The following is a 17,156-nucleotide window of genomic DNA, read 5'->3' as shown; positions in this document are numbered from 1 at the left end:
GAAACATTGATCAGTTGCCTCATATATGTGCCCAAACCAGGCATTGAACCCATGACCTTTCTCTGCACAGGATGATGCTCCAACCAACTGAGCCACATCGACCAGGTGGTTTCCTTCTTGAAGCCATAACAAAAATAACATGTTGAAAACCTCTTTGGATATAATGGAAAGATCTGGTTTTAGTTATAAATAACTTAATAGATGGCTGCTGTAAATGTTTTCACTGAGTAGACTGAAACCATGTGTTGCAGTATATACTTTTGGATATCATAGTCAGCAAGGAGAGTACTGAATTAATGACAGATTCACTATGTGGGGCAGTGCCAGATGTACAATAATTTTTAAAATCATCTACTTATAATACAGTTTCAAATGTTCATATCAAATGTAATATAAATCTGCAATATTCTCTGAGATTATAGGATTTGAATCGAAATAGAACACATTTAACCAATGGTTATATGGGATGTGAAGCAGAGTGATAAATTCTCACTTTAACATTTACTCTTTGAGGTATATTTGAGTTTGTTTTATGGCAGACACACCATCCAGAATATTGCATATGTGTATGAAAAGCGTACTGGTTAATGTAAGATAATCTTTTTTTCATTTGCTTATTTTCCCCCTATTGCATCTAGAGATTATTATAGGGCACCTATGAGATAGAACAAGAATGCCTGCTTAACCTCAAATCTATAATCTGTAAACATGTCTGTAGATTCTCATTAGAAACTTGCTTTGTAACTGGTTGTCAGAGGCAGTTGATATGTCACCATTTTCATTGTTCTGGAAAGTTTCATATCTCAGCAGGAATAATGGCATGAATAGTTTGACCATTGAGATGTGAAATCAGAGTGAATATTAGTCAGTGAATATTACTCTTTTTAAAAAATATACCCCTAGCCAAACAAACACGTTTATGTGCCTAATGGACACAACTATAGCATTTCTTCATCGCTCCCATCCAATTGACTCCTCTCTGCCATTTCTAATTTTTAAAAATGTTGTTTAGTTATTTATATGTTTATTTTTTTCCTTTTTATTGAATTTATTGGGAGGACACTATTTAGCAAAGTTATACAGGTTTCAGGTGCACTGTTCAACAACAGATCATGTCTACATGTATTGTGTGTTCATCACCCCAAGTCAAGTATGCTTCCATCACCATTTATCTCTCCTGTTCCCTCCTCCATCTACCCCCAACCCCATTTCCCCTGCTGTTGTCCATACTAGTATCCATGAGTTTTTTTCTTTTATTTTTTTTGCTCAATCCCTCTACTCGCTCACACAGATACATTGAGAAATATATCATGCATTGCATGTGCATGATGTATTTTAGTTTAGATCAACTGCTTTCGAATTTATTTTAGTGTGTGGAAGATGTGGAAATTAAAGAAAAAAGAGGTAATTTTTGGAAAGAACTGATCATTGAAAGGAAAGAGAGTAAGATGGAAACAACAAGGCCACATAACAGAATATAAAACAGCTGAAGCGATTATATGGTCAAATGTTCAGTCCCACTCAGAATAACATACTGTTATGTTTGAGACTCATTTGACCCAGTTCTTAGTTAAAAGTGTGGTTAACAAAATATATATTATTCTAGTCAGTGATTTTGTTGTTATTGTTAAATCTATTTTCTTTACAGACTAATAGGCATTACTCAGTGGCGTCATGAGATGGTCCCCAAAAAAAGATATTTGGTGGCACTAAGTTTTGTTCGTTTTTGGCTGTGAAATGTGGTAGAGGAAATGAAAACTAATATCTAAATGTAGCTATCCTATATCTTCTATCTAGCCATATTTATTCTGTCTTCTATTAAAAGAACCAAAAGTTAAATACGTATGTTCTCTAAAAGATTCAGTGACTAAAAGTTATTTATTTATCTTTTTGAGTTTCTTACTTGGAAAAACTTGACAATATTTCTCAAGTTAACTACTTAAATACTTAAAATATCCATAATAAAATAATAAAATAAATTTATAATGAATGAATTTATAATCAATTATGAAGACAAAGTTAGCTTTACCCATTAATGGGACCTTATGTATACTCATTTATTTACACATTTGTTTCCAAATGTTTCCACAAGGTTTACTCTCTGTACTTTAAACATCTTATTCGCTAAAAGAAGTTTTTGTCTTTTCTTATAATCACTGCTCAGCAAATCAAAGATGCCCGTCAAATCTTCTTCCTGAAAAAGTAGAGGAGGAGGAAAAGTTGATCTTAGGGAGACAAGTTTATGGTTTCCATAACTGGGAACTACTTTGCAACCGTGTCCCAGTTTTACTCTATTTAAACGTTCTTTGACATTTCAGATGGCTGTTAAACTGGAAGTATACATAAGCATAACTCATTGTCTGAAATTATTTCTTTCTAGGTAAACAGGATTATAAAAAAACCAAACCTATTTTACGAGCAGCCAAATTAAAAGCAGAAGCAAAGAAAACAGCAATAGGCATTAAGGTACCTATACTTGATTACTTTAAGATGTGATCTATTCGTGCCACTTTGTTTTCTGTCACTGGATTGCATAAATGTTGAGTTCTAAATGTTTTATGACATTTCAAAATCTAAGTCGAATGCCAGAATTGAAGGTTTTTATAAAGGATTTACTTAATGGGAAACATCCTTCTTATCCCGAGATTTTACCAGGTCTTAAAATAAAACACTGTGTCACTTGCAAGAACCAGTTATACTTAAATTTGCAATTTATTTTTCCAACTACTAAATATACATTTCAGTGATTTATGTGGCCTAAATAAAAAATTCTCATTTTCAGTAAATTTCATTTGACAGTTGTTTAAATTTTAGTTGTAATTATATATTCTTAGATCATTAATATATGTCAGTTTACTCTTTGAATTATTATTGTTGTCAGTTCTCTCTATGATGGAATTCTAATCATGTTCCCAAACTTGTTCTCTCAGAAAAGGAACTGAGATTGATATTAGAAGATATTAATCCATTGTGCTAGCACAATGAAATTCAACAAAATTACATTTCCATTATTACCCATGTCAATTCTTTGCCAAGTATTTATACTCAAATCAAACTATTAATAGGAAAATTAATTTGGTGGCTTTACTGTCAAGTGTGTCAAATTGTAATGACTAGTACATATATTTTATTTAAATATTAAAATGTTAAAAGAAGATTTTGGGTATTTTATCTGGCAGATGAAAAATCAATTTTTCAAAGTTATAGCTTATAGCAAATGCCAAGGTATTACTACCAAGCTGTAACAGCTGTTGAACTGCCAGATGATATATTTGGTTGTCTTCCAGAATTTGCTATTATGATGAAACACTGCTTCTTTTTACTCCTGATTGCTGATTTTGATCAAGCATGGCCGTGTGATGTGATATGTTTTTATAATACAATCTCCTCAGTTAGTGCTGGGTCAGTTTTTAATGAAAATAAAAAAGTAGATTGCCCTTTTGTTTAAAAGAGAGATGATTAATCTTTTGAAGTTTTCTTCTAATTTCATATGAAATTTCATTTTAAAAATTATTTCCATAACATAACCTTTCTAAAAGCAGTGCTTAGTTTTTTTCTTTTACAATTAGTTACCCGATTGTTGTCTTTTTAATGAGAACATTACAGAAGTCATTTTTCACCAAGGTAATATGTTATGCACTTTGACTTTTCACAATGTTGTGTTTTTGTTTTTAGAAAATATTGGGCCAGCTAACTTCACATGTGGCACAATAAAATGAACAACTGTAATGTAAAACTTGAGAAATAGTGCAGCCATTCATCTATAAATATATGCCACTTTCTCATACACATCTTCCTTTTTATTTGCTCTTATAATTTTTTTTAGTTCTCACCCATGTATATGTTTATTGATTTTAGAGATAGAGGAAGAGAGAGAGAGAGAGAGAGAGAGAGAGAGAGAGAGAGAGAGAGAGAGAGAGAGAGAGAACATCGAAACATCATGTGAGAGAGAAACATTGATCTGTTGCCTCCTGTATGCACCCCCAATGGGGATCAAACCTGACACCTAGGTATGTGCCCTGACTGGGAATGAACCCTCAATCTTTTTGTTGTATGGGAGGATGCTCCAACCAACTGAGACACCAGGCGGGCTGCTCTTATTATTGTTATTGTTTTAACTTAAGGAAATAACTATGTTCCCAGTGTGAGATGAGTCTACCTTATAGTGCAATTATTTGTCTTTTTAAAAAGCAATGTGGAATTTGTTTATTTATGAGAAAATTTTTCTTAGATTTCATTTACAGTTTGAAGTATGTGCATAAGAGTTTCTGACATCAGAACATAACTTTTTAAAAATAAGCTAGCATATCATTTTGGTTTATGAGCGTATGGGAGAAAAGCCTTAACTTTAAATATTGTTTACTTTGCTTGCAAATTTATGTAAAGAGCTCATTAAATAATATGAAACTTTTTAGAATCAGAACCGTGGAGGTGTTTTACATTTCAAATCTGGCATACCAATTAGTTTGCCCTGTCAAAGTTTGATTACATTGTCATTTTAGCATAGGATTTTAAATAACAAAGTTTCTTTTAGCACTTGCTATTTAATGCTATTAATTTCCCCAGCGAGTCATTTTATCCATATTGATAATGTCAGAGAAGCAACTAGGGACTAATGAACATCAAACATGTTTGACTCTTATCTGGTTGATACAGGATGGCCATAATATGACAATAGTTTACCACTTCACTGCTTATTCTTTAAAATGAATTATAGTTATGGTCTTAAAATAACTTAAATCTACAGAAACTATGAGTAGCTGCATGGAATAGAGAAATCACAGAAATGACAACAATGAACACAACATAAAGAGGCCCAGGATCAAATCCCTCCTGCCTCTTGCTCTTACCGTGATCCAGCTGAATTCAAGCTGGCACATTTGTAAGTGGAGATTATTCCATTTACTTCACAGTGTTAGGAGAGTTTAATATTAAAAGGAAAATACTTAACATTGAACCTAGCACATAGAAGTCCTTTATGAATTGTTAGCAGATCGAATAAGTATTTATTTGTGTTAGTTATTACTGGTTTGTATAAATAAGAGTTTCCTTGGATGTTTGTCACTGGCCTGATGATCCCCGATTTCAACTAAGTCTGCATTGTGTGACTACATTATATATTACAAAATGTTCTCAGTTTTGCTGTGGAAATAGTGTTATGTAGTAGTATTATTACTGATGTGAAGTTTCCAAAGCATTATGTAATTTTAATAAACTTTACATCTAAATTGTATAAATCTTAATCCTTTGTTATTAATTTAAAAATTACAATAAGTACCATGATGTTGTAGAACCTGTGGAAAGATTAATAAGACATGATTATCTTAGAGGAATGTATACAAAAAATCATTTCCAGATTTTAGTATCATGGAAAGTCATCAGTATTTATTGAGAAATCATGAGCTGGAAATATAAAGAATTTTACAATAGGGTCCTTAACTTCAGAGGCTCTAGCACTTTCTGTAAGTGTATGTTTAGAAATAGAAAATGTTTTAAGGAAACAGTCATTATTTAGAATAAGAATAGCAGTCAGAATCTAGGATTAATTTCTATTGAGAAACTATTTTTATTTCCTGTGTCTTACCAATGTAAACAAAATGTCCTAATGTATGGCCCACTAATCAATGAATATCACCTAAAATATATCTGCACAATAATATGTGCTATTTGGCTGCTGTCCAATTAAAAGATTATATTTCAAAAATTACAAAATCACTAAAAATATTTTTAGATTATAAATACCTATGTTTCCTAGTATTTAGAAGGAAAAGCTGAATTTGTTAAATAAATAGTTAATTAGTTTATTGAAATGTTTAGTTGAAAAGTATAATCATAATAAAAGAATAAAAATAAAAAATTTAGTATCAAACAATTCTTTTATATAAACAAAAATATCCAAGTGTCAACCAGATCCTTCTAACAACCCCTTCAGATGAGCCAGCTGGAAACATTTTTTATTTTTTGTTATTTCTGATTTAAAACTAAAAATGGCCAGGGGGTGGAGCCATTAATGCCTACAGGTTTCTAAGTTAAGGTTAGTGCATCCTGAAAGAAGTATCTTCTAACTTTACCGTGCTTTACCCTCCAAACATGCAGTTCCTGTAATACGCGTCTTCTTAACAGAATAGGACATTTGGAAAAAAATTTATTTGCTATACCTCTCCATCCAATACTTTTTAAGCCCTCCCTCCCACACCATATATTGAATAGATTTAATTGAATTAATGGGTCCTCTGACCTTGTATCCTATGAATGTTCTCTGCTTCCTACCCTTAAGACCTTTTATAATGCCTCTGGATATTCTGAAAATGTACAGTAAGATGATATAGTTATTTGAAAGGACAAGAAGAGGTTGAAAAGCCCCAATTAGAGGCGATTATCAATGAGATGAGAATTATGGCCTCCAGTCAAGAGCACAGAAGTTATTCTTCCGTTAAATACGTGTGAGTGGACATCAAGGCTGTTGGATAGCTTTGTTGTCCACTATAGAGAACAGGTAGACTTTGCAGATGTGGGCCACTTGTCTATACGTCCTTTTAGAATTGGTCGCTGTGTAACCAGATGGGTCTGGGAGCACAGCTGTGGCTGTAAGAAAATGAATGAAACCTGTCTGATGCTACCATGCCCTTTGGAGATGCCAGAATGTTCCAAACTGCAGCAAAGAAAAATTCACTTTCATTTGACATTATATATCAGATCAGAGAAATCAAATCTTAGAAAAATAGTTGACACTGAATCTTTTAACCCCATGGCTTTTATTAATATTTATTCTCACAGTTTGGAAATCTAAGTAAATGTAATTATGAAATTAAAAATCTGTATAAGGTGTCCATTTATAATTTCAACAATCAGGTAAACATTTCCTGTTGACTATAAACCATGTTTGTTAGCATAGGCAGCTAGGCAGCTAGTTAGAAATTAATGAAAGAAACGGGAACGGGAACAGAACTGGCTATGCCTAGGCCTGATTAAGTGTGGAAGTTATAGCTTCAGATACCCCAGGAGATTGCTGAACCCCTGCCAAGAGGATTCACACCTCCCCCTCCCCTATACCCTGCCCCCCCCTCCCCGACCCCAGTGGGTAGTGGGGAGGGACTGGCTTTCCAGTCTCCCCTGGGGACGACCAGTTCCCTCCCTGGGAAATTCTTTGCTAGGCACATGGGCAGTAGAAGCCAAGATGGCACATGGGGAGAAAGCATGTGTGCAGCGGAAACCAGATGAGGAGGCAAAACTCTGAGGCATGCACAGTAGGAGCCAAAATAGCCACATAAAGGGCAGAGCCTAACCTGGGAAATCTCAGAAAAGGATCCGATTGGATAAGGGACAGGAAACCCAGTAGATCCTGAAAAAGGATTGGTTAGGGGAAGGACCCAGCATAGACCTGGGAAGGATTAGGAAAGAGATTGGTGAGTTTGAAAGAAGGCCTGCTCTCTCCCAAAAGCAATGTCATATAAGCAAAGCTTAACAAAGGCCCTTGGGGGTAGCACATGTGCATTCATTCGTTCATGTGCTTGCTCTCTCTCTCTGGTACTCACATGGCCCAAGCTGAGGCCCAGGTGTGGCCCCAGTGCAGGATTGGTGGGGGATGAACAGGTGGAGAAATGAGGCACAGAGAATTCGGCATTAGTGGACCCTGGCCCTCCTGGGCTTGGGGAGCACAGGTGCAGGTCTGGGACCCCAGAAGCTGGACTGCCACAGAACAGAGCTGTGGGTGAAACACCGACACCTGGGCACAGTTTGTTTTTGCTCCAATAAATCTTAACATTACACCTTATCCGCCCATCAGTGTGTGGTTCCCCGAAATGCTTTTCTCATGGCCCCCTTTTCACCACAACGTATTCATTTTAGTGTTTTTAACGTTTATTAGTTGGCATATGTTGAATTATTGCTTTTGCATTCTAATGAAATGTAAAATGCACTCATGTGAGTGCAAATAAATTACTGCTTCGTAAAATAATGCCAGGAAGGGGTATGAGAAATGAGTGAAAATTAGAAGGCAGTGGTAGGCCCTTTAGGATATGGAACTGGTACTATTTGCTGTTTTTTGTATTTAGCCAAGTGATATGTTACTATTGAGGAAATTCCTTGATGGTGTGTATATATTTTAAAATTTTATAGACTTTTTGAGACATAGTATGAATATTGCCATTTATATGTAGTATTTTTTTAACTATTATTTCAACATAATTGATTAATATGACCCACATTAAATTACCAAGGAAAAATCCAGGGCCATTCTTCACATTTGTGATGAATTATACTGTATCATGCTTCATGAACTGAGTGTTCAGTTTGTCTTACCACATTATATAATCTATAGAATTTAGAATATAAAAATTAGAGGTTCAACAAAATAATCTATCCTATATAATAGAAGGCTAATATGCAAATTGACCCAACAGCAGAACAACAAGTCGCTATGACACGCACTGACCACTCGGGGGCAGACGCTCAATGTAGGAGCTGCCCCTGGGTGGTCAGTGCACTCCCACAGGGGGAGGGCCACTCAGCCAGAAGCCCTGAGCCGGGCTCACGGCTGGTGAGCGCAGCAGTGGTGGCGGGAGCCTCTCCCGCCTCCGCGGCAGCACTAAGGATGTCCAACTGCCGGCTTAGGCCTGCTCCCCACTATGGGCTCTTGGACTGTGAGAGGGCACAGGCCAGGTTGAGGGACGCCGCCCCCCCCTCCCCAAGTCCATGAATCTTATGCACCGGGCCTCTAGTCCTATATAATAAAGAGCCAATATACTAATTACACTGCACAGCAGAACAACCTTCCATAACGACCGTCCAGATGACCTTCTGGAATGACCAGTGGGCTGGGACGCAGGGCCACGAGGCAACCGGGGCTGTGAGGGCCGAGGCAGTTGGGGCTGCAAGGGCCGAGGCAGCTGAGCCGAGCCCTTGCACTAATTTCATTGGGCCTTTAGTATATATGTAAAAGCCTAAGAGACCATTCGACCATTTGACTGGTAGCTAGGACACACACTGGCTACCAGGGGGCAGATGCTCAGCGGACAGGCATGGAAAAATGGAACAGACTGATGAATCTCAGAGAGAAGGGAAGAAGGGGGAGGGCGGGAAGAGATTAACCAAAGATCTTATATGCATACTAGAGGCCTGGTGCACGGATTCCTGCACCAGTGGGGTCCCTCGGCCTGGCCTGTGGGGATTGGGCTGAAACCAGCTCTCTGACATCCCCTGAGGGGTCCCGGATTGCAAGAGGGCACAAGCCAGGCTGAGGGCCCCACCATTTGTGCACTGGGCCTCTAGTATTTAATAAAGATGTTAAAGAGGCATAATCTATTAGAAAAGAAATGATCATTTAATTTTTAAAGATCTGTGACTTAAGTGCTAAACTAATAATAAATTTATTGAAGCAAGAAATAAAATTAAACATAACCAAATAGAGAATAGATAAACTTTGTAGGCACAAACAACATTTCTTGTCCCCAACATTTTGATATCCAAACTATCAAGACATATTTAAAAGTATAAATGTTAATTTCACTATTAGTGAAACGCAAACAAATTAAATAAAAATAATATAGAATGACGCACTCACTGATGTACTTGCCATTGAAATGGATATTGTCAAATTATGCTTCTTAATGGCAAAAGTGTTTAAATGAATGTGATTATTAGTTTCAAAATGTTCATTCAAGACTGGAATCGTGGTTATTTTGTCTGATGAAACTGATAACATTAATGAATCTCATTTTATCAATTTCAAGTCTACTTTCTTTTTCTTCCTCAGGAAGTTGGCCTTGTACTCGCAGCTCTGTTGGCCCTCCTACTGGCTTTCTATGCTTTCTTTTATCTCAGACTGTCCACAGATGTTGACCCTCATCTGGAACCGGATGAAAATTAGCTGAGCAGCAATCAATGTATTATAAGAAAATATTTATAAAAGGACCTTTGGGGAGCAGTGCTTTCTGAATACTGAGACTACAACATCTTGAGTTCTTCCTGCTAGTATTTTCACTTTGGAGAAATATTTTTTAAATAGTTGCGTAGTGTATCAAGAAAAGAACCTTACCCTAGCAATGTAGTGTAGTGTATGCTACTGAATACTTTCATAAATCCTCCTACTTACACAGGAAACCTGTTCATGGCGCATTTAGATAAAATGGGAAACAGATCCCAAATCCTTCAGATGTTTTACCAGTCTACATGGATAACTCCATCACTTGCAGATTCCTAAACCTATTTTTGTTCCATGCATACATCAGAAGCCAAAGTATATATCCTTATTTACAGAAACATACTCAAATCACAACCAGGGCCGAAGAAGGAGCGAAAAGTCATGGGAAATTTTTCGTTTTACAAAGAAGTCTTGCTTTCTTTCCAGACATATTTTGTATCATTAGAGAGACTATCTGCACAGACAGCTACAGTAATCTTTTTCCTTCTTTGCCAACTGTTCAGTGCACATGTGCTCCATCAGAAGTGGCACCTGGATGACAGAAGCGCAAAGAGCCACATATGTCTCTGAAATAGAGTTCCTTTCCTCCTAGGTCGTCTAAGCTGGTGTAAATAGAAAGTTCAGTTGATCTTGATTTTAATTAACTTATGAGACTATTAATATAAACTTGGAATTCTATTTTAATTATGTTGTTCTGGCTGCTTGCGGTATCAGTTTGCTTCTCTTTTTCGGGCTTTATGCAGCAATCTGTCATATAATTGTGCAGTCTTTTTCACATATGGTACTAGGAGAAGTCCTACCTATTCAGAATAATTTTCGTGGGTCATGGTTATCTTTTAAAGCTGAACGATACAAGGTATTTTACAAAATTACATTTTTTTCTCTTGACAGATAACCAATTAGAACTCTTATGAAAAAAAAGTAGAAAATATATGTCTCATTACTGGCATACACAGCTTTTTGTTTATATAATTTTTTCAAGCTATTTTGCATTTGTTACACTATAATGACAAATATATTCAATATTTTTATTGATAATGGAATTTCTTCATATTTTTAGAACACATGAATACATAAAGGTTAGAAAATGGAAGAATATGTGTTTACTGTTTACTGATAGATAACTACTTTCTTATATAAAGATTTATAGAAAAGGAATAGTTTGAAACATGTGCACAAAATGTTTTATAGTATATGCATTCTACTTATGAAGAATAAATAAAATGTTAAAATTGTTTCCATACTTGCCAAGGGAAGAAAGCTTTCATAAATACCCTACAGATTCTTTGAGACTTTTGCAAATAGTGGATGTGACTATAGCATTATGTTCTGCAGAATGTTTTCAAGTTGCATAATTATTCATCAGTGTGAAAACAGCCAAGATTTCCAATATTCTCACAAATCATTTATGCCAAACATTTGAGGGCAAAATTTAGACAGTGTTATTTACTGGATTCTTCCCCTTGAAATCACAAACTCAAGAGGCAGACCAAGAGTTCTTCTACACTCACCGCAGCAGACCAACCCAAATGGCATTTTTAGGAAAGGTTACAGCATTTAATGCCATGTGGTATGTCTGTCTGTGGAGTGGGTGGCAAAGGAATATCCAAGCTGGCATTTTGGATCTGATGGGCCTTTTACTTTCCCAAGTGACAGGCCACATGTCAAGAAATACTTTTTTCTCCACTCCTATTCCATTTACGTGAACAGTTTTCATGTAGTTATTCCCCCTCCCATATGGCATTAAAAACAGTCTTACTAAAGTTACTGCTAATTTCAGTGATAATTTAAATGAGAGGATATGTAGTAATTGTTTATTAAATACCAATCCAAGTGACATATAACAGAATTCGTAATATATAAAATAGATGATTATACTCTTGGAAATGTTTGAATATTATCGTGAAAAAAACAAAACAAAACAAAACCCACTAGGTAATAATAAAGTGTCATTACCTAGTTTTCTGATACCCTGAACCTGTGGCTAGTCCGTATGACTGATTGACTTAGGATAGCCACAGACCACCGTAAGTCCCAAAGGCTAAACTCGGATTTTAATAAATAGCAGGTAAAGTGAGACAACATATGCTTATATAATACTGTTTTTGTGAAGTGCAAATATTGCATACTCACGTTAACTGGGAAGCAGCCAGTCCTCTGCAGAGAAATCCCAGATCGTAGTCTGGTTTCAATCTTTGAAGAGGTAGGTGGTAGTCAGCCTGCAGCTCCAGGGGGCTGCACATTTGAGTAGTAAGTGGTGTTTGGCATAAATCTGTGACTGGCACCAGATACAAACTTGAAGCATGGGTTTTTCCCCCCCAATAATTGACTGCTCAGAGTAACCCAGAAGACAAATACAGGAAAATTATAATGACTTTTCAGAATGTTAGGATCTGCTCACATATTCTGCAGAATAAATTGCAACTAATGCAGCAGACTTAACATATTGCCTATGTGAATGAACCTTGGATATAAAATAAAGACTAAAATTCATTTGAGAAGAAATATTGTAAAAATATAACCTCATCTAGAATTTCTTTTAAAACAAATGAACAAAAAGTCTATCTTAGTAGCAGCATGGGGTTTGTTATTGTTTTAAGGTGGCAAAACACTTGAAGATTTTCTGTCTTTTCAATATTTCATAAAGATGGAAAGAGTACCCCCATCCCAACCAATGATTGTAAGATACTGATAATATGTCCTTATTCATTTTTATAATTTCAATAATATAGTGATCTACACGTATTTAATAAATGCATGTTAAAATTTCAGTTAATATTTTTTAGTCCTCCTAGAGTCTGGCACAGTTTTTGTATGTATTAGATGATCAAATTTATGTGCACCTAATAAATAAAATTTAAAAATTACAATATTCATCAACTCTTAACACTTAGCATTTATGGTCATTGGTTGAATTGGGACGTATATATGTTTCATCCTGGTTCTCTTTAATATCAAGAAACCAGCATTACATTTACTGTGGAAAAGACAAATTCCTCTTTTCTATACTCGAATGTTTTTAATATAACTCAGTATGCATCTTCATTCCTCATGAAAGTAACGCAAAATTTTCATTATGATGTTTATATTTATATGAATGCTAAAGCACTATATTTTCCAGATTCTAAAATACATAGTCAGTGATAATTCAGTAGTGCAAAGTATGCTTTAGATAAATAAACTTCAAAAGTCAACTTCTATAAACGTACATTTTAATGTATTTTTTTTTCTTTCATAATAGAAGGTTGTCGAGGCAGAGACTATCTAAAATAAGTTTGTTTTCTTTTTACCAACAGTTAGTTGACACTTATCTGAAACTTCTCTGGGGAGATTTCTACCCTTCGTTCGCCCTTAGCAGCACTGCCTTCTTTTCTGTGGCTGGCTCCCATGCGCCTCTATAGAATGCTGTTTGCTAGAGTTTGTTCCATTGACACCATATCTAGAATCACTGCAACCCACAGTAAACAAACAAACAAACAAACAAACAAAACAACTGTAACAGATGAATTCAGTACCTACATAAACATTCTTACTATTTTGTACAGGGTCTATATAGAGGGAACCGGAGGAGTCACTTAAATAACTATAGCACCGGGGCAGTATCCATAGTGAGTCAGTAAATTCATGCAAAAACATGGATCTGCTGCTGTATTCTGCATTTGCCTCTTTGTTAATTTTTTTTTTTTATCACCAGCAACAGACTCGAGATCCTTATTTCTAGAAAAAGAAGATCCTTTAAATGCTAGAAGATTTTTTGATGACAGCACCTCCCTCTATTCTTTATTTTTTAAAAACAACAACCAATTTGGTGGGGAGGCAGCCAAAATCTGAGGTACCAGTGCCTCTCGAACAGATGTCACACCATTATTTTTTAGCTCGTTTGAATGAGTAAACATGTTAAACTGTGAAGTATTACATTTTAGATTTTTTTTCATTAAAAAAAAAGAGAGACAGTCTGTTTACTGTCCTAATTGAGACAACAATCCTGTAGTTGCCAGTTTTGGCAGTCATAACAATGAACTGTAAATATTTGGACCAACCAAGTAAATGGTGACTACAAAGGCTATAGCGTGTGTAAAGTTCTGTTTTTACGGACACCCATTTTAGCACGGCATTTTCCCCTGACTTCTTTCAATGCAATTATTTGTGTAAATCTGAAATTTCTTGGTAAGCCTGGAAGAAATATATTTCAATATCTAGTATCATTCTAGTTTATCGTCCGTTTTAGTGTTGAGCTATCTGTCTGCTTGTAAATTGCTTCTGCTGCTGTTCTACGGAGTGTGACAAGGCAGGTCTTCATTGGTGTGCCCAGCCTGTACCTAACATGAAATTCAGAGGATCCTTTTTCTGTTTTCATATTTATAAAGTGAGATTAAAAACATTCAAAAATCTCTTAAAATTCATTTGTTTTTTTAATATACATAATTTTATTACAAAGTTTAAAGAAATGCAAGTCTGGAAAACCTAAAATTTACTATTGTTACTAATTCCTATGCGTTTGCTGTGCTACCATACACAAGTCAAGAAAGTACAGAAACCATGAAATATTTAGAAACACCTAACAGCAGAAGCCTTAAAATCTAACTGTATGTGGTAGCCCCTCAGAAAGCTACAACCTGTAGCTTTTTAATGTTTTAATAAAAGTGCATGCCTGGCTTCAGGTTGTGCCTAGTAATGAGCAGATCAAGAGGTGGCACCTTTTTTTAAAAAAAAAATTCTAATAAACTATTCCATGAGCCCTCTTCTGTGAACATGGTTACCCCCTCAGAACATTCTGAAAAGCAGAGCTGACATGATTAAAACCTCACAAGTAGGTTTTTAAGGATGAAATGGAAAGCCACACTTGGCTTCCTGGCTAGATCTGAACAGTAAAGAAGTAATTTCAGATCAATCTGTAGGAAGATTTTACCTCTGATCATGAGCAAACAGTGGCCCCTCCAGTAGGTGCCAGGAGTCATGTGATGGGCACTAATGATGTCTGCTGCCTTTTATCATCTGTTAGGGACAAGTCACATCTATGTCCACACAGGCCGGGAGGGCATTTAATGAAACAAAGCGGCATTGTTGAGCTCCACGTTTCCCAAGAAATGAGGCTCCAGGTTCATTAAATTGTAGCTCATGGAGGTATACCACAATTTTATTTTACTGAACCACAACTATAATGATTCCAGCTCAAAGCTTTAATAATGCACTTACCCACTCTCTGTTTCAAAAAAAAGTTCAAATGCAGAAATGTAGTTTTAATATATAATTGTATGTTCATTATAGAAAAAATACACACTGTAAGTCCTGGCTGGGTGGTTCAGTTGGTTGGAGTGTTGTCCCGTACACCAAAAGGTTGCAAGTTCGATTCCCCGTCAGGGCACATACCCAGGTTTCAGGTTCAATCCCTGCTGCAGGCACCTCCTGAAGGCAACCAATTGATGTTTCTCACATCAGTGTTTCTCCCTTTTTCCCTCTCTCCCTCTTTCACTTCTCTCTAAAATCAATACAAACATATTCTCAGGTGAGGATTTAAAAAAAAATACAAAAAAATAATTAAAAATTCAATCCAAGTCATAGTATCCAGAAATATGCCCTAATAATGTTTACATATTTGTTATTTTGCTTTTAGCTTTCTAAACTTCATGATACCTTCATATTGTTATAAAAATATGCAATTTACTTGTTCTTAGGCCTCAATGGCTTGTGACTACAGTAATACCCAAATTTTTGCTATTTTAACCAAAAAAATGCATACATATAGAAATTACTATATTCTTATTTATTCATTCACTCAACAAATATTTATTGTACTTCTACTATCTACAGGGTACTTTTTAGCACCTGTAAATATAGTAGTGAATTAAAACTAATAGAATCTTTGTCAACACAGAGCTCATATTCTGGAGGAATAAGTAAGCAGACATGAAATAAACATGAAAATAATGCAGACATATACACATAATATGTCAGGTGGTGAGAAGTGCTACTGAAGAAAAGGAAGGGAGGGAGGCGGAGAATAAGAGTCCCCACTCATCCTGGTTGCTCAGCCACAGCACAATTCAGACTATTCTCGATGTCCTCAGACCTGCTTGACTTTTGCCCTGACTACCTCTGTGACTCACTCTTTTACTTCTTCCTAATCTTTACTCAGATGTCACCTTCTCAATTTAAAATTGCAACCCAATGCCACCTGTCCTACCCCAGCACTCACAAGCCACTTACTATAGTCTTATTCACTACTTAGCACTTTTTACTTTTGAACATTGTGCATATGTATTTTACTTAGCTATTATGTGTGTGTGTATATATATATTAATAAAAGGGTAATATGCTAATTAGACCGGATGTCTTCCAGCCAAGCCACAGTGGTGGGGGCCAAGGCAGAGACAGCTAAGGGTGATCAGGCCAGCAGGGGAGGGCAGTTAGGGGCAGTTAGGCCAGCAAGGGAGGACAGTTAGGGGTGATCAGGCTGGCAGGGGAGGGCAGTTAGGGGTGGTCAGGCCAGCAGGGGAGCAGTTAGGGGGTGATCAGGCTGGCAGGCAGGCAGGTGAGCAGTTAGGAGCCAGCAGTTCCAGATTATGAGAGGGTTGTCACAGATTGGAGAGAGTGCAGGCCAGGCTGATGGGCCTCCCTCCCCCACGCACAAACTTCGTTTACTGGGCCTCTAGTATATATATACTTGTGGGATGACTAAAGTGGAAATGTTGTATCCATGGTTGAATACCTAAGATTTGAGTTTAGGAGGAAAAGTTCATGCTAAAAATACAAATTTTGGAGTTCTATGGAGTGACACTTTCAGTCAGAAAATTTGAAGACCTCCTAGGGAATGAGTGAAAATAGAGAAAAGGAGAGGTCTCTGGAAAAGTCCTTAAGCATGCCGATGTTAAATCTGCCAGAAAAGGAACCTCTAGGGAAGAGGGCTTAGAAAAGTAGATAGGAAAAGTAGATAGGAAAAGTAAAATAAACAGAGCATAGCTTCCTATAATCCAAGTGAAGAAAATGTTTCAATAAAGAAAATGTGAGCAAATGTGAAATATTTTTGTGTTTGTCACTCTTTGGTACTACACTGCAAGATCACCTCTGTATTTCTAAGTCATAAATACATTTTGTCATTCTAATCATATTACAACGTATTATATTCTAATTGTCATACAATTAGCCACATGCAACACATGCACATAAACTGCAGGGTGTCCCAGTCAACGAATAACAAACATCGTCAAAGTCTTAAGATGCACAACTCTACTTT

The 17,156-nt window shown here is 36.2% G+C and overlaps 1 protein-coding gene across 2 annotated transcripts in view; it reads left to right on the top strand.

Annotated features, from left to right (window-relative positions):
• Positions 1–11,827, top strand: part of TRIQK (triple QxxK/R motif containing) — a 38,070-nt gene extending 26,243 nt beyond the window's left edge. For both annotated transcript variants that reach the window (XM_081110946.1, XM_081110947.1), the window contains 2 exons: positions 2,381–2,466; positions 9,755–11,827. In XM_081110946.1, coding sequence (XP_080967072.1) covers positions 2,381–2,466; positions 9,755–9,868 — 200 coding nt within the window. In that variant the 3' untranslated portion in view covers positions 9,869–11,827. The remainder of the gene's footprint in view (positions 1–2,380; positions 2,467–9,754) is intronic.
• Positions 11,828–17,156: the final 5,329 nt, after the last annotated feature.

This window comes from Myotis nattereri (assembly GCF_964212035.1).
Source record: "Myotis nattereri genome assembly, chromosome: 17".
NCBI lineage: Eukaryota > Metazoa > Chordata > Mammalia > Chiroptera > Vespertilionidae > Myotis > Myotis nattereri.
This window is presented reverse-complemented; position numbering and strand designations above follow the sequence as displayed.